At 42.1% G+C, this 21,947-nt stretch overlaps 1 protein-coding gene across 4 annotated transcripts; it reads right to left on the bottom strand.

Moving 5' to 3' along the window:
• Positions 1-421: 421 nt before the first annotated feature.
• On the bottom strand, positions 422-21,576 carry LOC139676232 (protein zyg-11 homolog B). Of its 4 annotated transcripts, none has more exons than XM_071564975.1 (15): positions 21,496-21,576; positions 19,032-19,153; positions 15,691-15,856; positions 12,774-13,528; positions 10,133-10,273; positions 8,758-8,934; positions 8,522-8,586; positions 7,821-7,920; positions 7,689-7,739; positions 6,923-7,084; positions 6,780-6,827; positions 5,996-6,193; positions 5,850-5,902; positions 5,138-5,235; positions 423-2,855 (listed from the first exon to the last, which is right to left on the bottom strand). In XM_071564975.1, exons 2-15 carry the CDS (start codon positions 19,062-19,064, stop codon positions 2,665-2,667), a joined length of 2,238 nt encoding a protein of 745 aa, XP_071421076.1. In that variant the 5' UTR covers positions 19,065-19,153; positions 21,496-21,576; the 3' UTR covers positions 423-2,664. The 4 variants fall into 4 exon arrangements, with proteins under 4 accessions (XP_071421079.1, XP_071421076.1, XP_071421077.1 ...); XM_071564976.1 differs by lacking the exon at positions 21,496-21,576 and adding an exon at positions 20,642-20,887; XM_071564977.1 differs by lacking the exon at positions 19,032-19,153 and having other exon boundaries at positions 21,496-21,572.
• Between the last annotated feature and the right edge of the window lie 371 nt (positions 21,577-21,947).

Below are 21,947 nucleotides of genomic sequence, written 5' to 3'. Positions count from 1 at the left end.
AAAGTAAGGAAAAAAAGAAAAAACAAACAAGCTCTGGCTCACCATAATTAATAATTAGGGAAAAAAGGGCAGAAAACACACTGCATCTAAACACTGCTAGGAGAAACAAACAAACACTGAAGAGAAAGTCAACTCACGAAGATATATCAGTGCTTCCTTCCCTGGACTGGGCTTTCAAGCAAAAGTGAACTAGAAAGCAAACATGGTTTTAGTAAATACTTTAAAGATTATCAAAATATACTTACAAAAGGCAGCTTACCACACTGGAACTGGCTGTCACTTCATGCTATGACTGTCTCAAAGCAAACCACGGTTTCACCTGTGCCAGAAGTTACCTGAACAGTTCTGTGGGTGAGGTAACCTTACCAAATTATACATGTACACATTGTCTGTGCAAGGATCTGCAAAGGTAAAGCAGAGTCAGGAACTTCAGCCTTCACAAAAGATGGCAAATGCTGCAGGTGGAATACAGGAGTTTAAAAGTTGCTTCCAGAATTATCCTACCCTGGCAGAAACTCCTGAAGCTGCCCAGGAATGTGAAGAGACCTCTCTGGAAGTGGTAAATTTAGTGGATTTGTACCTTGTAGGCATTCATACTTTTCAGCTTGAAAGAGTTCTGCTCACAGTTTGCCTGAAGTGTGTGGGAGCAAAAGAAAGAGGGTATTAAAAATCATTTAGAATCTCTGTGCTTGCTGGTTGCAGAACTTCATGAAGTGACACTTCTACCAGGCCTGTGGCCTGATGCCATGTCATGCATTTTGTGCTGCAGGGAGCAGTAGATTTTTACTTTTCCCCACAGTTTTAGTTAAGATGCTTCAGGAAGTTCTCCTGTTATAGAAAAGAACAGTTACTGTAAGAGTTGTCAACTTTATTTTAAAACCTTGTAGTAATTGATTTGTATTTATTCTATTAACACAAATTTTGATAAGTTTTGTATTCCATTTCAGGTAATGGAAACTCTGTATAAGTCCCTTAGCAGACACCTCAGAAGGGTGGGGGGTAAAAGCATGTAGGGAGTTTTTAATTTTTAAACCACCTTCGTAATTCAAAGCTACAGCCAGTTGAATTCCTGTCTGAATTGAGAAAACTGAACATAACCAGATACACACGTGAAAACGATGCTGGCCAAATTATACTTTTGTACAAAAAACAACTATACAACACTAATTAAATTATGGAATCAGTACCTTTTGAAGTTGCTGAAATACACAATAACTGTGTTATTGAAGATTAGAGGTGCTGTTTTTATTCAAAGGATAGGAGCTGGGAGAAGGAAGGAGTTAAAATAGTAATATGTGGTCATCATGAACAAGCCACCCCTGCTCATAAGCTATTAAATATAAGTTTTCCTTTTTAAACTCAGTTCCCAAGTATTTACAGAAGAGTCTCTGAATATCATTCAGTTGCCATGGAAATAAGGAGACTAAGCAGATAAACAATACCTGAAATGAAACTGAATTTGAATGGACACGCAGTTTGCTTCCATCCCTTGCACTGTATCAGGCATCTGAATGCTGTGCAATATGTTTCACTCATTTGTAACCCAGAGGTAACCAAGAAAGAAAGAAGTTGTTACAATTAGCATCTTTATGTAAAATTTCACACTCCACAAAACAACGCAGTTGACACAGAGTTTACACAGAACATTTGGGTGTATTTTCCACTCACTGTGATGACTTGGAAATATAATTCACTGCACAATACTGACTATTTACATAAAAATAGAGCAATCATTAGTCTTTTATAAATAAGGTGACCAAATATCCTGGGCCTCTGATAAATACATGCAATCCCCTTCATGATGAAGTCAAGTCAGTATTTTGCTCTAATAAGCCTTGTCCTTTCCCTATCAGTATTCTGAAAAAAAAAAAGTGTATCACACACAACCAAAAGCAGTCACACAACAAACCCACCTTCTTGTCATAAAGTTCAAAATCTCCATCTTAGCTCACCCTTTTATACTGTCTCACTTTAGTCCTGTTTCTACTGCTTGACTTCAGTGGGTTTCCCCTTTCCCTGAATGTGATGTGGTCCCCACCTTGCTGAGAGCAGGGAGGACTCTGGAGAAATGAACTGCAAAAAGGCATCGTTCCAGCAGCAAGGAAAACAAAAGATCATGGCTTGCAGGCAGAAGGAGAAGGAAGCTGGAGACCCCATTTGTGCCTAACAGGATTATGAGACAAGGACATTTTGGTCGCCTTAGTTACAAGTCTCACTGGCACCTGCATGCACGTACTTCTGTTTTAGTCTGTAGGAGTGGTGAATCTCACAACCACGCACAGTTCTACTCAAACACCAAAGTGGAGAACAGTGTTATGAAGAGCAATCACAGGGATGGAATAGCTGTTTCTCCCAGGAGTCACAAAGCAGAATATTCCTTCAAATCTGGTTTTCAGATGTGCACACTGATCTGTACAAGTCCCACCTGCTGGCAGCCAGCACTGCCCCCACCTCCTGACCAGCTCAAGCTGTGACCCTGACAGGTCACACACGAGGCTGCCAGCAAAGCTGAGTTCAGCAAAGGTTTCCACACATGGTTCTGGGTACCACAGTTACCGGCAAATCACTTTAATGGTGACCAATAAATTACAGGTTACTCCAACTACACACACATCGGAAGGGATTATTACAGAGACAATACTTTACACTCCTCTACCTCAGCTCTCAGTTTGGTTTGGTCTGTTGCTGTTTCCTACACGGTGGGGGTCTCCCGTGACGCATAATGTGTTTCTCTAAACTGTCCAGGATGGCGATGGCAATCCTTTGGACATGGGGATCCGTCTGCACGTTCTCCTTGATGTTGTACAAATGCTGCAAACCACCTTCTTCGATTAACATGCTGCAGTACCTGGCAGCTGTAATGAGATTACAAAAAAAGGAGTGAAAACCAGAATTATCTAGGGCAAAGGTAGCAGATGCTGTAAACACTGATTCAAATCCACTTTTGTCTCCAGGCAATATTTAGGACACTCCCTAAAACCTCCACAGAAATGCACTGGTACTTAAACAAGTGACAACACAACAACAGAGATATTTGGACAGGACTCTGACTGTAATCAGGTCTGTTACCAAGTCTGTCTCAGCTGACTGGAAAATGCCCTGCAATATGCAGAGTATTCTCTCATCCCCCACCTCCTCTGCAGGCATTTTAAGTGCACACACACAGTCTATAAAAAATGGGAATCAGAAATACTGCACTGTCTATGAGGATCCAGGTAAAAACGGCACCTTTACCAAAAATGGTACAAGACACACCACACCATCTGCACAGGCCTGTTGGGTGAATGCAAACTGGTTCCTTCAAACACACTTGGCCAAATCCTCTTGATGGTGGCCTTTAACTGGTTATAAAGTTGCTACAAATCCCTTTCCAGGGTTTCCTGCATTTTCACTGTTGGTGTCTAAAAGCTGAAAGCACTCCTGCAGCAGCTCTGGTGTCACTGAGAGCAGGGACAGCTATAAATAGAGCTGCATGGTGACTGCAATGTGCAGGCTCCAGGAGCTGTTATGGAAAGGTCAGGATGGCTGTAATGCAATCCACAGGGAATTGCCTCAGCCAGGGCCAATTTCACCACTCACCTCAGTGATGCAACCCTGAGTGATTGAAGTGCTGATGTTCAGCATTTCCCTGGGGATCACATTTACTGCAGTGCTACAAATATTTTAGTGCAGTTAGCTCATTGAGGGGAATATGATGTAGACAAACAGCAAAAGGAGAAAAAATAAACCAGAAAAATTTTAAAAAACATTAATTCCAGACTGCTTTCCAGCCTCATCTATAAGAGTGGGTCAAAATAAAATGCATCTCCTCTCCAGGAGAAAAAGCCTTCTTGGAGCCCACCACCAAAAGCTGATGATTTTCCCCCAAAATAACTCCTCATATGTCAGAATTAAACACATTTTCCCTCAGAGTAGGTTATTATATTTTCTACCAAATGTTTGGCTTCTTTGTAACTTCTTCCAGAAGCTTCTGACATCAGCTACCACTAGAACTAACTAAACTTCAGGAACTCTGCCTTGATCCCAAACCAGGAATACCAATACAAACCTCTGTGGCATGTTGAGAGCTCAGGGGTTAGGGCAGCACAAAGTAAACACTACAAATAAATAGAACAAATAGGACAATCCTAAATTAACAGGGCTGAGGGACAGAGAGAAATTACAGGGTCTTAATGAAAATCTGTTATCCAGAGTCTGACCAGTGAGAACTTTGTCAGGGAAGTCCTACTTCAACATGAAGAGCCCTCACAGATTCCTGGACAGGGCCCTGGGAACAGTGCCTCACTATTATTTATGAGCTCTATAAAGAGCAGCAAACCAGTATTCTGTGTGCAGTTATATCCTGTGCCTTGTTATTGGTTGGTCAGGAATAGATGCCTTATCACTGCAGAAACAGTGATTTATGGGACAGGGATAAACAAGCCTAGCACTGCTGTCAAGAAGATTAAAAACTGGCACAGAAAACACTTTTAATACTTCAGAGGAAAGCTGCTTTATATACACACATTTGTGTCAAAAATTTATGTCAAGAAAACAATCCAAAAAAAGCATTAAAAGCAGGAATATTTGCCCACTCTTACATTTAGACATGGTTGGGAGATTTATTTCCCTTCCCAACATTTGTGTGTTTCACCAAATGCTCTTAAATCATTTCATAGGCCAGACATTGGTGTTCTCATTTTGCAGATGGGAAGGATGGATTAAGGAAATGACCTTTCTGTCCCAGCAAGTTACTGCCCAAAGGCGATTAGGGCAGGATTACTCAGTGCTTCTGTTCCCAGAGACACTGCTACTGCTACAGCCCCTGCTCTCACCTTGAAAGAAACTGGTTGCCCACTGCTAATATTTACATTTCTCAATAAAAACACCTGTGAGTGCAAAAGATGTAGTTTATCTTAATACATCCACATTTTGGAATTAATACTGTGCATCTAACAGGAAAATTCCAGGGAATAAAAAGCTTTTACTAAAAGGAACTTTTACTATTTGCTTTTCTGATCCATTTAGTCAAGGCCCAAATGTAGTTTCTCCAGAGGACTAGGAGTGAATATGATAGGGATTCTTATTTTGATCACTTAATGCTAATGAATATGGTAAAAAATGGGAATTCCAAGGGTGAGATGATCTTGATACATACGATTTTTGCTGCAGACGTGCTGCATGGCCCACACTGCCCATAACTGCACACCAGGAGTCATGAAACAGCCAAGCAGTGGAAAAAATGGATTGAAAGACCTATGAAAAAACAAAGAGAGAGAAACAGCTACTTGCTTTGCTACTCGGTATGTTTACTTCAGAGGTCACATGTTGTCTGTTCATTCATATACTGCTTAATTAAGAGAGACACTGATACACAGTAAGAGACTGGCCTGGTGCATCTAAAACTCTAGTTTAAGACAGTTACTAGCAAAAATCAGATCTAGTGGGTATGTGGTAAGCTTTTACCATAACATTTGGATGCCTCCTGCTCCTTAAAAACAGGAGTAAAATCAGTGGGAAATAAAAGGATTAGATCTGCAGCAATTAACTAATTGTACTTTTTGGCCTTGAGTTTCTTACTTAGGGCAGACAGCACTGACCTAGTGTGAGCCAAGATAACCTCACTGGGTAATCTTTGTGTCTCAGTCTCTTAGGTCTGAAAAGGAGCAGAACAACATGGATTTTTTCTTTTACAAGACCCTACTCTAATTTGGTCCCAAAGGGATATTTAACCCACCGCCTATTTTTAGGCAACAGATGTTTTTCCACTGGATGGAAGCATGTCTGACTAGCAGCTCACTCTGCTTTGGGAACAAGTTTCAAATCTAGCTGAGTTCATTTTCCAAGCTCTAGATCAGGACAGCAGTTACCTGTAAGCCACCATCTCACATTCTGGGGTTGGCCAATTCAAAATGGCAGAATGCTGCAAGACACAGAACCAAGAACACTGATTGTTAAATACAAACACTGGAGAACACGTAAGAGAGTCTGATAAGATTCACCATCATTTCTGTACCAGCTGTTCGAGCAGAGATGTCCTCTGGCTGCGGCTCAGGGTCCAGGCCTGCTCCCCGCGGGAGATCAGGTGAGCGATGATCCCCGCTGCGAAGTAGCTGACCTCCACCTCCACACTGTGCAGCAACTTGCTGATGTGGTCTATAAAGTCCTTCCACATCAACTCTGAATGCAGTTCTTTAACTTCAGCTATGTTGTTCTGGAAGGGGGGAAAAAAGAAAGAAAGAGAAAATATCAGCAGAGAGAATATGGTATAAGGAGATAAACACAAACTTGAGCTTGTTACTGCAGAGATCTTCTAACACCCAGGTGACCAACAGATGCCAAAATATTACTTTTGCATTCAAAAGTTTTTCCAGCTTAATGCAGGAACTCATCTTAAAATGAAGATGTTTTCTCATAAGTCATTTTAGGCCCTTAACATGCAGATTACACTAAACTAAAGGCTGGCTTTAACATTCTCAAACATAATTTCAGTAAAGTTCAGCAGTTTTGAATTCTATTGACTTTCAACCTACTTTTTGCATTTGGACTCAGGTGAAGCCTCACTCACTGTCCTTTCTTAAAAGCTCCTTTTATTTACTGTAACCACCAATTTCAATGTAACTTTTGAAGAATTCACAGAACAGTCCAAAAACATGTCAATTGTGAATAATACATGCTAGAAAGATTAAAGGAGGACATAAAAACATTGGGAATTTTTCAGATTAACACAGGGTAAAATAATCCTTTCAAAATTAAATTTTACAAGTATATATTTCAGACTTTATAGTTTTTCATCTCACCAGAAGTCCAAGAACTTTCTGTTGGATGGATGATTCAGATGGAAAAGACTGTGGAAAAATGAAACAAACAGGTTACCATTTATGTTTATTATTGAAACAGTGTTAATTATACCCCTGTGTGGACAATGCACTGTCCTGCTCACCTCTAAGACTCTCATGAAAAGTTCTAGCCCTTGGTTTTCAATGAAGTGCCGACACGTTGTTGGAGATTCATCAGTGAGGTTCCAAAGTGCACTCAATGTGAACTTGAGGGTGGTATCTACAAGGTTCTGATTTGTTTTCTGTTTAACAATTTGTAGAAGTTGCTGAGGGGAAAAAAATCAAAAAATACCAGTTATGATTGTGTATCAAAGTATGTATTAGCTCCTCTGCTGCTTCTGCACTGACTGGGGTAATGCCGAGCTGGCATTTACATGCAGAGCAAAGATCTACATATTTAGGGTCAAACTCAGTGAAATGAAACACCTATCAAACTTTTTACCCCCTCTGAACACAGCTGCCTTCTGAAGGAATTCCTTTGTTTTCACAGTAATTACATGTGGGGATGCCACAGGACTCTGGAGCCCACGTGAACACTGACTGCATGAAGCATTTACTTCAAATATTCTCCCTCTGAGCATATTTCACCTCACACGATGGAGTTCCAATCTTGCTATTTTACTTTGTATGAATTGGGTCAAGTTTTTTCACTTTAGCTTCTTTTCATCTATGCTAACTTGCCTCCTTGCCACTGGCTCTGGTATTATCTCTAATAAATTGTCCAGGCTTTTCCCTTCTAAAGAACTCTCACATGAACACAGGTTAGAATTCTAAGGACAGATTATCTCCTCCTGTTTACTTTGTACCTCAGGAATACTGTCAGCATGAACAGCTGGAGAGGATGGGATGCCAGGGAAGTATCTGACTCACCCTAACAATGAAGAGTTCTGCTCCAAGCTGAGCTGTTTGTTCTGTGGAAAGCTGTAAACAAACAAAACCATATCAACAATTTTTTAGACTTTAGAAATATTATCCTATCATCTCAAAGCTTAAATTCCATACCTTTGCAGCAAGGATGGAAATGATGGCTACAGCCATCCTTTGCATGTTTTGATCTTCATGATTACACAGCCACTGCATAACAAGTTTGGCTGCTTCAAACCTGGAAGTTAAAAATAAAATTAATTTTCATAAGTCTTAATAAAAGAAAGATGCACACAGACAACAGAAACTGGAAGAAGAATGCCCCATGACAAAAAGAATAGAAACACACAGTCAAATCGCAGGTATTGCACGAGCCTCTGTCAGCTTTGGGCTGTTTGCTTAAGGTCTCTTAATTCTAATTACATATCAAAGTATACAGGAGTTGCTTCCAAAGAAGGAGGAAAAATTGGGCACCACCTTCTGAAACATCAGATCAGCACGCTTGAAAGCATTTGGACAAAACATTTAAGTAGAAAAATGTCTGCAAAAAGCAATCCCACAGAAATGCCCAGAGAAATCCTGACTTCTGTTACACACAATCAGTGATAGACCCATCCAGGTGAAGGAAAAAACACCTGTATACCAAAGGATTTTTTCAGACCTACATTCAGTGGTATATATTTGGGTCAACAGCCCCAAAGTAATAGAGGCCAGGTAAATTCAGCACACTGTGATGATTGAAAGTGCACAAAACTGAGGCCAGAAACAAAGCTCCTGAAGGAACAAAGAAAAATATTCTACAATGCTATAACTCGTTTCAACTGACACATAAAACTTGCCTGTTAAACGGAACATCCTGAAGGATTCTGTCACTGCATAGTGAAAGAAGGCAATTCTTTTGCAGCTGCGAGAAATGGAACAGAATTACTTCATCACAAACACACATATCTCAGAACACCTTCTTGCTATGAATCATTAAACACATTTCCATGAGGTCATGAGACGTGGAGAAACCTTTTGTTAAGGTCCACAGGACAGGAAATGCTACAGAACACAGATAAGTTGTGCCTTTTACCTGCTGGTGGTTTGGGAAGTGCTCCATGGCCTTGAGGAGCAGGTGGGTGACATCAGCCAGCAGCCGCACGGGCATCCCCACCGCCAGGTCCTGCTTGGTCAGGTTGAACACGCAGGCACTCGCCGCCAACTGCACCGGCAGGTTCAGGGGGTGATTCCTCATCCCAACCACCACCAGCTGAAACACAACAGTAGTGCCCACCTGAGTTACCCCTACCCTTGCACACAGACCCCAGAACTACCAGCTGCTGCTCAAGGCCCCAGCAATGACTCACAGCACCCCATTTCTGCCTCCTCTTCACCTAAGTGAGAAATCCATCTGGTGGGATTTGAAGGGAAGGAACATTTCCTTCTGCTCAGTGATTCAAACCTGACAACTTCTCCTGCTCCAAGTCCTTTTGCACAGCTTGCAGCAACCACTCAAAGGAGAGGCTGCAAGAACAGAAGAAATTCCTAGAAAGATTCAGGGTTTGATTACACACTGGGATTAAATCCCCAAACCCTTTCAGAGGGGTTTGAGGTAGGACAGAGTCTCTGCAGTGCAATGGTGATGACATGTGGCTTTTCAGTGATGAGCAATTGCCAATCACATTCTGAGCTGTCAGGTCAGGACAGATTTTTTTGCAGCTTCCTCCTGAATTATGTTTTTGGCTATGTATGGTGATTGTGATCTCACCTAAGAATATTTTTCTTGTTGATTATTAAGTCTTTCAGCTATTGAGGCCAGCAAGATGAAGGCCACTTGTTTAACATCAAAGGGGAAAGGAAAAACAAAAATCATGTATCTGACTGATGCCTCTCCTTATGATCACAGCAAAATTTAAACCACCCCTGGTGTTCCAGACAGGGAAAGCCAATGCCTAGAAAGGATTTGTAGGGAAGTTTCCAGGCTCCAAGTTAGAACCCAATACAGAACACTAATGATATTTACTTACTTGCTGTCATACTGGAAGGTGGCAGTAAAGAAAATTGTCACTTATTATTACTTATTCCTTAGTATTACTGTTCAGCAGATGGCACCGGTGTGTCTGGAGAATAAGACCAGACAGACCTTTGATTTGACTCAGTACAGATATGATCTAATGACAGAACTCAGCATCTAAAGAAAACTTCATATCCTATTCAAAGTTATGTGAAAAAATTAACTTATATACAATATGTTAGTCCAGCTCAATCTTACCTAACATAAAGCACTACAGGGCATCTTTATGTCACTATTGTTTAAATAGTTCTTAATTTTTATTTAATATTACAATTTTAATCTCAAGAAACACAACCAAAAATGTAAAACCTTGTAAAATAATTTATACCAGTGTTCTGGGGATGACGTCAGTTTAAGGAACAATGCAAGACAACCATCAAAACTATTATTTTACCTTTAAAATTTCAGGCTTTGTTTTTTCCATGACATGTGTCAGGCTGAATAAATGAAAGAGAGCTTCTCTCACGAAGGGGGCCCGTTCACTGTAACGCCTCAGTGCTTCGGAAATCTGCGTTTCATTTGCCTCTCCTGACACCTGGGAGCACAGAAATAACCTTTAGTTCAACGTGTCATCATTTTACTTTCAAACTTTTGTTGTCAAAAAGTGCAAAGCTGCCCTTTCAAAGGCAGTGATATTTTTGGAGTGCTTTGTCTGGCCATACCAGTCCAGAACTACACAACCTTCAAACATTCTCCATAAAGAAACCACCACATTGTGTGCCAAAATTAGGCTTCAGTCGTGCCTTTAAGCAGAACTGCATGAAACCACTAAGGAAAAGCAGCACTTCACAGCTAGCAAGAGCTGTATATGATGCACCAAATGCCTACAGGCACTGTTTGTACCTGAATGCTGTCAATGGAGCTGACAAACTGCATTTTAACTGTATTTTTGACCTTGGGTTTTTGTTCCAGCAATAAAACAAATTCCATTCTTTGTCTAAATCTTTATCTGTAGCAAAGGCTTTCCACCACTGTATTAGAGAACTAACTCATGCTTTCTGCAAAAGAAGTAATTTTTAAAACCAGACTTGAAATACATGTGAAAACCAAACAATGAGCTAACTTGGGCAAGGACTACATTAAAAGCCACGAGCTCTTGACTAACATGAGCTTAAGGTCAGAATATTAAATCAGCACTACCTGCAATGCTTTTCACTGCCCGGTCTGCTCTATTTTCTATTTAACTATATTTTATCTATTTGTAACTGTAAATGGTTTGTTTAATGAATCATTGCTGCAATCAGTTTTTCAGAATTCCCAGGGCGATATGCAGAGCTTGTTCTCCTTAACATGTCACACACAGGAAAGCAAAAGTTCATACATTAAGGTGTCACAATCTGTGCATCCTGGATTGTACAGAGACATATTTTTTGGAACTTGTGAGATCAAGAATATATTACAGCCTTGAGAGAGCTGATGGCATCTTGGATTTTGTTTAATATTCTCTACTGATCAGCACAGGGCAATGATATTTACTGACATGTTCTGCAGCCAATTACACCCTACATGAAGTATTTCCACTTGGCTTCGTGTTCTCAACTATAATATCTGCCTCATCCATGATCAGATTTCCCTGGACTGTTGCAAAGACAGTAATATTTTACCTCTGCCTCTTCCAGGAGTGCTGTGTCCTGTTTATCCTTTAGTTGGATCTCAACTAAGCAGCTGAATATTTCAGTACAGTTACTAATGAATTTAGGTCACCAAAAAAAGGAAATAAAAACAACCATAGCCCACAGTCTCTGCTTGACAACGGTGTCTTAAAAAAAGAAAAATAAAATGCAAACTGTTTTTGCTAACTACACTGCTGCAAGTCCTTCATGATTTTCACACTACTAGAACCTTCTTCTTTCCTGCCTGTTCATAGCACAGACAATTCTTTGGAGTATGTATTCTAAATAGGAGGATTACACTGAATTATCTTATACCAAACATGAGTGTAACTTCCTGCTGCTGTACATCACGATACCAAAGGGGAATTTGCTTTCTCCAAGCAGGCATTTCAACATTGACACACTTTGCTCTCAGCTGCTACAACTAAGTACTCAAGAGACATGGCCAGTAACACATGTCAAGTGTTTCAGAGGAAAAAAATAAATCGTGTAGCTGTGTTGCTTCACTTGCCTATAACAAGAGCATTCTGAATTTTAAAACTGAAGTGAAAAACTCAGCTTGCACAGAAGACAGACTGAACTATGGACACTTCATGCACTCTTCCTCATTCCCTCTGCAGTCTCCATCATCCTCATGGCACAACAGAAAGAAAACTCAAAGATGTTACACCACTGACACATCTAAAACCTCTCTTTTTTCCCTCATTAATCCTGATCCTTTCGCAGTAGGGACAGGACAGGCTCATTCTCCAATAAATGCATCCATATTCTACAGAACAGGGAATGATATCTTGTTGCCTGGCACTAAAAGATAAATAAATGCATTCAGCAAACAGTCTCCTCCTAAGAGACTAAGGAATTTAGGGTTTGTTCAAGAAGAGGAAGTCTATCCATCCTAAGTAATTTTTTCTTACATGTTCCTCAGCAGAAGACCCTTCAAGTTGGGTAGAAATATTGTAATAGGAATTGGCAGAGGTGGTGGAGTATAACCGCAGCTGAGTTACTCAGTTTTATTGTATCTGCTGTGTTAATCATGAACTGCTCAAAGGTTATGCAAATTGTACCTCCACCTCTTACACGTTGCTGACTTATATGAGACACTGTGCTGGAATCCAGAGAATGTTATGTCACTAAATGACTTCAGACTAGACAAAGTTCAGCTCTCTTAGATATGTTAAATCAGGATCTAAGGTTCACTGAAAATAAAACAGGTGCTTCTTACAATAATAGTATTATGCAAATTTAGCCGTTGGTGTCAGAATAAAGTAGGAATTTGCCATAAAGACAGTAATTGCAATGCACAGTTAAGAGAAGTGAACCTACAGCCTCCTTCTGAAACACCCACGTGCATTTGTTATGAACGATTAGTTCTGCTTCTCCTGTACATCCCAACCTTCCAGTGGAATTAATTGCCCCATTAACCTTTAGGTTTCCCTCTCCTGTGAGGAACTCTGAGTATCCAGCGTCGGTGGCGAGCAGCCCCACGAACTGCACGTTGGGGCGCTGCTGGATGAAGGCCTCCACAGCCTTGTCCGTCACGTGCTTCCTCCCAGACACGTCCAGAGACACCAGGTTGGGCAGGATATCCTTCTGCTCCAGCAGGCGCAGAGCGATGTCCGACGTGAACTGCTTGTCCTCCGAAATGTCCAGGTGGTTCAGGTACTTCAGTTCCCTGATCACGTCCAGGAGTTGGGTCGTGGTCATTTTCAAGCATTTCAGGTGGTGCATGGTCAGAGACTTGAGGCGGTCCTTGCAGGTGAGGAGCGCTGTGATGTCCGTGACGGAGGTGTTGGATATATCCAGGCTCTCCAGCCTCGGCAGCGAGGCCACGTCTGCCAAGTCCTCGTTGTAGAACAGCACGTTGGTGATGCTGAGCGCCCGGAGCCCAGACAGCTGGCTGAAACAGCGCTCGTACGGATCCTCCAGGGACAGAGTCAGAGAGTTCAGCACAAGGCATTGCAGGTTCTGCTGGATCCACTTATTGCTGCCCAGCCCACTGATAATGTCCGTGATGGTGATGTCTGCGTTCACCCCCGTGGCATCCAGCTCCACCAGCTTGTGGTGGCAGAAGGCTTTCCGGAAGGCCACGGCAGAGATCTTGGCTTTCCGGATACAAGCCCTTTTCAGACGCATCTGGTGGCCTCGGAAGATCCCCACAGTCCCATCATTCAGAAGCCCTGTGGCAAAACAGCATCAGTGTTTGGCTCCAGTGCTACAGAACATCACTTTTATTTTAGGAACACAAAGTGTTAACAAAGAAAATTAATTACAAGGTAGCTTGTTTTGGATCTTTATACCACTGATCCTAAAAATCTTATTTTTGAGATTCCCCTTTTAAGATTATGATCCCTTTTGGAAAAGTCCAGGTTTAAGAACAGGACAGATAAAATAGGGAGTAGTGTATATGCATTACCTGTGACACGGAACATGCAATAAATAAAGCACAGATATGACTCAAAAACAATCACCCTGCTGCCTGCATCTTCTGGATTTTCTCACCAAACTGGTTAGAAATGTGCGAAAAACAGAATTTCAAAATTTCTGAGTATAATTCTTCCCTGGCCATGGTCCCATTAACCTCAAGATTGCACCACCTCTCAGTGACCTGCTCCCATCTTGCTTTAACTGAGTAATTCAGCATTTCATTGAATTTGTAAGTAGGATCAATATGCTAAATTGAGCTAATTAAATTCTATATATCCCTTATGAAGAAGGTAGGAGTGTTGCTCAGAAACAAGCTGAATGTGAGAAAGAAATCTAAGAAGTGATTCCAAGAGGAGAAAAAGGAGGGCAAGGGAAGGGTGGGAAGAAAAGACAGCAATGAAAAATCCAAAATGCATTGGATATACAATGGTATCTTATGAACAGGATTATTGCTTTATAAAAAGCCACGAGAAGGGGACAGTTGCACAACCCTGCACACAAAAGGAGGAGGAAGAACATGTCCTGGTTTCACTCTACAGGGTTATAAATGTCAACACTCCTGGTTTTCAATCTCCTGTCTTCATGCAAAACAAAAATGCAATTTATTTGAATAATAACATCATTGCCACTACAGTCTGGATTTAAGTCACCAGCTGGTAATCACCTCTGTGAAAAGTCAAAGTAAGATCTGCAGACCTTTCTAAAGAGCAAACTGTTTGGGCATTTCCGACCCAGTAGTCAGGGCATTCCTCTCTTGCTGGGAAAGCAAAAATATGGGGTGAAACAACTGGTACCCGGCAGAAAAGTTAAAAGCAATAAACATGATTATAGTTTAGTTCAAGTATCACCAAATTACTTCTTCATCTTTGCTCATCTTTTCATCTAAGGACTGAGGCTCTCTCAGCCATACCCTGTTTTCCCTCCTGCCCTCTGTGTGTTTGTGACATTTTGGTGTCTGGAACTGCCTTCATCACTGGTAATAAGTTTCTGATAATTAAGTTTTCTTGAATCTGATTTCTTGGGACTATCTGAAGAATTACTTATCAGAAAGTAATATGCATTAAAGATTAATTTTTTCTGAGTCTGTGTTTTTTTAGGACCATTCCTTCTGTTATTTCTGACCAGGACAACTTGAGAAAACTACACACCAGCATTTGCACAGCAAGACTCAATCCAATCTGCACCTACAGGATGGGGCACTTGATGTGCTTACAGTCATTTTTGTTGTGTCATGTCTCATCTTTTAACAAAAGTCTCCAGGATCTCCAGGAATGGCTCTCCTGCCTCTTCTCTAGTGTAATCTATACATTCATTTTTCCATGGCAGGAAGTTTTACTGGCACAAATTTTCCTTTGTCCTGCCCAAAGCAAGGGCAGCCCTGAGCAGAGCTGGGCTGACAGAGAACACCAGGCCAGTGCACCAAGTGTGAGAACACCACAAGGTGTTTGTATTACTTTTTGCTTTTGAGCAAACCATTCGACTTCAATAACAGTGCTCAAAGAGATGACAAACTATTTTAATGAATCACAAGGTTATTTTCGGTTTAATCACAAGGGCACACACTAAAGAAAATTGAATTGCTCTGTGAGAGATAATGAAATACTGGAGTGCTGCTAGAAGTAGTAGAAGCAAATATTTTTTTCTGAGGTGACTAAAGAAGATTAAAGTATGTTCAATTAAAGAACATTAAAATCATAAACACAAGACAAAGGACCTATTTAGAACTGTCTACACAGCAATGCAAAACTCTGCTGAAATTGTAAAAAACCAAATGTAACAAAAATTCTCTATTAAGAGATTAATGAACACAGTTTTAACAGTTGCAACAGCAGATTCTACTAGAAAATACACCAGCACTGCAGAGCCACATTGCAGCCAAACACTCTCCCTGCTGCCCCAGAGGAACTGTTGTTACCATGAAATGCCATTGTCTGCAGCAGTCGATCAGCCACTTCTTGAGGAAACATCCCTGGCTCCTGCAGGCACAGAGTTCCATCCTGCCTTTCTGTGCAGAACTTCTCTAGGTTGGCAGTCAGGAAATTCAAACAGATATCAAGCAAAGAGTAAGGAGAAGCTTCCTCCTGTCATACACAAAACACAGTGAAACAAAGGAGATTTAGTCAAATCATCCTCTCTATGACTCTTCCATCTCTCTAAAATGTCCTTTTTTTGTGAGCCTGGCAAACATTACAAAGGGGGATGTCTCCCTTAGAGCCAGGCAAGGTCAGGGCACACAATAAGCAGCTGGCCCAGCTGGTGGGAGCTCCTTCCCCATCACCCCAGGACCACTCAGGGCTGCTGGGCTGGAAACCTCCTGGGCTCCCACAGGAAGAAAAGTAATGGCTGAAAAATAATTCTAATTTTTGAAATCTACTGGGAATTAATCACTCAAGAGAAACTGAAAGATTTTAAAATCAAACTTTACTACTGGATTTAAATTATTTCTTTTAAACTTTCATTTAAGTCAACACATGTTAAAAGTCTACTACCAGCCTACATTAGAAATGCAAATAAATTTCATATATTGCAGATAAATTTCACATATAGGAGACATTTTTTGATACTGAAAAGGGCAGCTAGAGAGTCAGAACAAGAAACTCAAAAAGAACTGGTTTCATCCCAAATTTTGTGCAGCAATAAACATCTATTACAGTAGTCCTGTCCCTCCTTTTCACACTCTGCCCCTGGAAATCACCTCCAGCATGACCTGGGACAAAGGACAAGGCAGAATATAAACCTGAGCTTTTCCTTCAGAGTTTGAGACTGTGCACTGATACGTGAAAATCTCACAGTTTTTTTTTTATTCCACACTAATCTATGTCAAAGAAGTCTAATAATAACCTACTGTTTTCAGGCACCCAGATTAATCAACATAAAGAAGGACTTGCAGTGCTGTGAATCATCCCCAGCACCACACAAAGGGCGAGTGACTGGTACACACTCCCCCAGACAATATTGAAAATAACAGCATCAACTGCTGCCAGATCCCATCTGCAGGAAAAGCTTCCCTTTTACACTGAAAGTTCTGGATAATTTCACCTTTCTTTCCCAGCTCATTGAACTTCTCTTGCTTCATTTGCCTAAAATGCTCATCACAGAAGTACAGCAATAGAGAAGAGGTTATACAGAAGAAATATAAATAAGTTTGCAGAGATAAGTCTTCTAAAATAAGGTGCACATATTTGAAGAACGGGAGGCACCACTTTAGGGCAAAGATGTAACAGAGCTTATCTTTAATGAATCATTTATTGACAACAATAAGAGACCAAAGTTTAAAAGCTCTTGAAGACTTAAGCACAGGCTTGGGGATTAAAAGCTCAAAATTATTCAAATGCAAGCTCTTTCTGTAGCTTTTGAGTTGCAACTTCCAACTCCTTTGACACAATTTTGCTAAGCACTGAACTTTTATTACATTTTTTAGGGTCGATTTTTACATTTCTTTGTTGCAGAACTGCAATTACTTTGGGGTGCAGCTTTCCCACATTACCAGGAAACAGCAATTCTGGCTGTCCCCAATCTTAAACTGAAGAGGAAAGAAGGGACAGAATTTGGAACTTGGACATCTACTGTTTCTTTGCAAAGTGTAACAACATCTGAAGTACTTCTAAAGGGACAAAACCCAACCAATTATTTTTTAAAAGTGCATTTTTTAAGGGAAATGGAAAAAATTCTTTTTATCTTAATACATACACCCAGGATTTATACGACAATTCAAGTCAAATCCAGAGTCTTTACTCAGACATCTATGAAAATCATTCCCACTGAAGCAAAGACATCCTCATCTCCCATTAGATCTTGTGTTGCCACTTGGATGCTCCCTATGACAAACCCAGAATTCTGGTTCCCTTCATTCCTCCTGGCACCATTCCACCCTTTCTGCCAGAAGAGCTGAAATACTTTCATCTACCAGTGAGCAAACTCCAAAGAGAATTTTTAGCCCTGCAGACGGGCCACCAGCAGATGACTCAGAACACTATTTTTTTCAACCAGTACCTCCAAGTGGCCAATCTGTGATTTAATGTTTGAATTTTTACATAACCACTTTAGAAGTTCATGTGGGGCATCTCCACACACCAAAGGAACAAACCCAACCAGCAGGGATCAATTACCCCTGCAAACAACACAGCACCATTGCTATTAACCCCACTTATCCCAGTTATAAGGGACACCTGTAATGTTTCAATTTGCTGCCCAGAACCTGAGGACACACCCCAGGGAAGGCTCCTCAGGTAACCTGGGCAGAGGCAAAACACTTTTATCTGGATGTAATAAAGTCCTTTGACAAGCCCCATAAAAACAATTCCCTACACTGTCTGCTACTGAAATAGCACAGTGAGAGCTCAGTCTGCAAACATTCTGTGTGAGCTGGTGCTGTTCTTTATCTCAACTGCTCCTTACCTAAAGGGAATATCGCCAGTTAAAGTTGTTTTTAAGTTCTCAGAAGGTCAGAATTTGAGTGGTTCCTTCCTCTAGCTGTGCTTTTGAAGGTCAGCTTGAAAACAAACCTGGCATTTGTATTCAGCTCACTTCACTTTCTGGTTCTAACACTCAGATGAGACACTATAAATGTGTGTCAACCATAGCACAGAATTTAAATTTTGGTATTTTTTAAATTAATATATAATCCAGCAGTATTTGAGTTGAACTGTCATTATGCCATTTTGCTTTTTCATAGTCCTCTTAATCATACAATATTTCCATTAACCTCACAGTTTCTTTCATACTATCATATTAATTAAATAGCCAGGAAACAAATACCAAATTATATTCCACAAAACACAAAATTATGCATTACATGATGCAAGCCTGGGTGCCTTCATTAGCTAAAGCACATATTTTAAGAGTCATGTGTCACATCTAAATCCAGCCAGCTGAAGGAATAGCATAAAAAGGAGAATAGCTGCATTTAGATGGGCTTTTTTTAAGGCTTAATTAAAAAACAAACAAACACTTTAAGTGCTTAGTATAACCCAGGCAAACCAGAAGTGTCCAGGGGGATGGGGGCAAACTGGCCTCTGACAGTAATCCAATACTCTGGGGAACTGAAATGCAAAACCAACTTCAACATGATGTTACCAGCTCAGCTCCAAGCTCACACCAGGGCAGCTGGAAAGGTTCTCACAAAGAACATTATCCTCCACACTTTCTTTCAAAAACTTCTTGGATCAACCCTAAATACCACCAGAATATATTTAACATATATTTCAAAATGCAGATAAAAAGAAAAAAGGAGCTTAAGGGGATGTGTTGAAGTACCTGGAATGAGTTAGGGAATCTTAAGCCCAACATTATGCCTAGATTAACTGGCTGAGTGTATCAAAACAAAATCCTGTTCCTTTGGGGCAGCACCACCAAGCAAGCACCTGCTTATACAATACCTAAAAAAAAAGATAAGAAACAGGTTTAACTGATGTTTTCTGTGAGTAATTGCAATCTGACTTTGCAAGAAAAGTAAATTTCACTGTTGTGTGGGCCTTTTTCACTGTATGTGTTGTGACCCTTCCAACTCCAGCCTCAAGACTCAGTTCCTACTGGCTCTGTGGCTCAGACTCATTACAAACCAAACTTGGTTTTCCCGTAAGTAGTTTTTTGGTTTGGTTGGTTCTTTTCTCCCCTCAATAAACCAGTATATAGCACTCAAGACAAACAGCCATTTCAGCTCCAGCAGCAGCAGGTCTGGGATGTGCTCCCCAATTTTCAGAGCCAGCTGCAGGCACAGCGTGGCAAACCTCAAACGTGTAAGGTCCCTGTGTGTTTGTGGCAGGTTTTTCTCTCAAAATACCAGCAGGAACGTAAGAGAATTTAGAGCCTCAGCCTTCGGTGTTGGATGTATCATGTTTCTCTTCTGCAGCTCTCCAGAGCCCCACAACTTAACTTACTTTCTTAAAATGAGCATTCTTAAAACGATTAAGAAATAGCAACACAAGCAACAGCCATCAAAGTTCTTCTGAGTGCCAATAAAGGAAAGGCAGTGAAAAATAAACAGTTACATGATTTATGTTACTAAGAAAGCTCTATGATTGTCCTGCTTAAATTGAATTAAATTGAATAAAAGAGATGTAGGCAGTTTGTTAACCAGACTCAAGGAAGGATTATGATCACACCTGAAATTTAATATTAACTATTCTGGCACAGCAAGTGGGATTGGAGTTCCTAGTGATACAAAACCAGCAGAGATCACGAGAGGTCTAAAATTAAATAGTGCCACATTAGAACCACATAGGAAGGCCATGCATCTCAAGAGTAAGTAAGAAGAACTTCAGATACGAGTTCATGAGTTAGAAAACACTGGAGAGAAGAACCTCAGTGGTTTGCTGAAGCACAAGAAATCAACGTGAAGCAGCCAAAGAAAGTGTCAGGAATAAGGATTAGGGCATTTTCAAGACACTTGGAGGTCTCACGGGGTTAATTAGGTTAACTGACATCTGAATCATTTGAGTTTAAGCATAACATACTAGAATGCTCTGAGGGGGGAAAAAGCATGTTGGGAATAGGAAATAACCCAGCTTTTCTTGGTCTAGCAGATCAAAAGGTGAGACACACAAATGCCACCTATAAATACACCACATGAACACACTACAGAAGGAAAAGGCATTAAGCAGAAGCAGAGTGCCAGCACCACAACAAAGGTGCTTAGAAAGGCCATGAATTGGAATTTATGCCACAAATGTAGATGTCGGTACATAGTTACACAATGATGTTCTACCGAGTTCACTGATCAGAACAGCAGGCACCAAAGTACCCACTTTAAAAATAACAATAAATAAGAATATTAGGGGATTGCCTGCAATACAGCTTTTAACGACAAGGGATGAGCCCAGATCGCCCAGGAATCTCCTGCTAGTCCCTTAGAAGTAAATACGCACACTCATGTCTGGGGCACAGCAGCAACTCCACAGCTCCCTGTGTCCTGCTCTCGAAAGGCTGGGAGAGCCCCGCGGGGCCGCGGCTGCTGCCGGACAGCGCCTTCCCTTCCGAGGGGCTGCCGGACAGCGCCTTCCCTTCCCGAGGGGCTGCCGCAGAGATGGAGCTCCCGGGGCCGAGCCGAGCCGGGCCGAGCCGGACCTGCCCTCACGGCGCTCAGCGGGGCGCACCGAGCAGCGCTCGGACCGACCTCCCGACCTCCCTCCCTGCTCCTCCGTCCCTGACGCCCGCCGGTGCCGGGCGCCCTTTTACATAACGGGGGTTACACAACGCGGCGCTGCCCGGCCCGGCCTCGGCACCTCAGCGAGGGAGCGAAGGGCCCCTCTGGGCCGCCCCTGCCCCCTCAGCGCCGCCGCCATGGCGGCCCTTCCCGCACCGCCGATCCCTGCGCCGGGGCCGCTGCGGCGGGCAGCTCCCTGCCTGCCTGCTTACCTTCTTCCCTCCCTCCCTGCCTCTTTCCCTCCCTGGCTGCGGGCAGCATCCCCCCCTGTCTGCTTCCCTGCCTGCAGGCAGCATCCCTCCCTGCCTGCCTGCTTCCCTCCTTTCCTCCCTACCTGCGGGCAGCCTCCCTCCCTGCCTGCTTCCCTTCCTTCACTACCTCCTTCCCTTCCTTTCCCTTCCCTCTCTCCTTCTCTCTCTACCTGTTTCCCTTCCCTCCCTACCTGCTTCTCTCCCTTCTCTACCTCCTCCTTTCCTTCTCTCCCTACCTGCTTCCCTTCTCTACCTCCTCCTTTCCTTCTCTCTCTCCCTGCTTCCCTTCCCTTCCCTGCCTCCCTCGCCCCCATCTCCCGCTCACCATCGCGGCGTTGGTGCCGCCTGGGAGCGCCCAGACAGCCGGTCCCGATGCTGCGCTCCTGCTCTTTCCTTTTTTTTTTTTCCTCCTTTTTCCTGCCTCCTCCCGACCTGGAAGTGAATGTTCCGCCCCGGCCGAGCCCGCCTCCCTTAAAGGAGCAGAGCTCGCTGTGCGGGGCAGTGCCACGGCCGCGGGCGGTGGCACCTCGTGTTGCTCCACAGCCCTCTGTAGTGCAAGAGTTTGCTGCACAAACGCCTTTATTCTGGCAATGTAAACAGTAGCCTGCACCACTGCCATAGGTTATACACTTCAGAGAGGAGCTTTGCCATAAGCACAAACTTGCACACAAAGTAATTTCAGGTTTCTGAGGCAGCAGTAGTGAGGAAAACCTGTCTGCCAACCAACACGTACTGCAATGCATTGCTGGTGAGGAGAATGCGTTGTATTTTGTTTCA

The sequence above is a fragment of the Pithys albifrons genome, chromosome 10 (genome assembly GCF_047495875.1).
Source record: "Pithys albifrons albifrons isolate INPA30051 chromosome 10, PitAlb_v1, whole genome shotgun sequence".
Taxonomy (NCBI): Eukaryota; Metazoa; Chordata; class Aves; order Passeriformes; family Thamnophilidae; genus Pithys; species Pithys albifrons.
This window is presented reverse-complemented; position numbering and strand designations above follow the sequence as displayed.

Coding starts and splice junctions, on each gene's coding strand:
- LOC139676232 (XM_071564975.1), bottom strand. CDS start 19,064: ATGTTGGGCTTAAGATTCCCTAACTCATTCCAG. Junction 7,740..7,820: donor TTTCCATCCTTGCTGCAAAG/GTATGGAATTTA, acceptor GTTTGTTTACAG/CTTTCCACAGAACAAACAGC. Junction 6,828..6,922: donor TTTTCATGAGAGTCTTAGAG/GTGAGCAGGACA, acceptor ATTTTTCCACAG/TCTTTTCCATCTGAATCATC.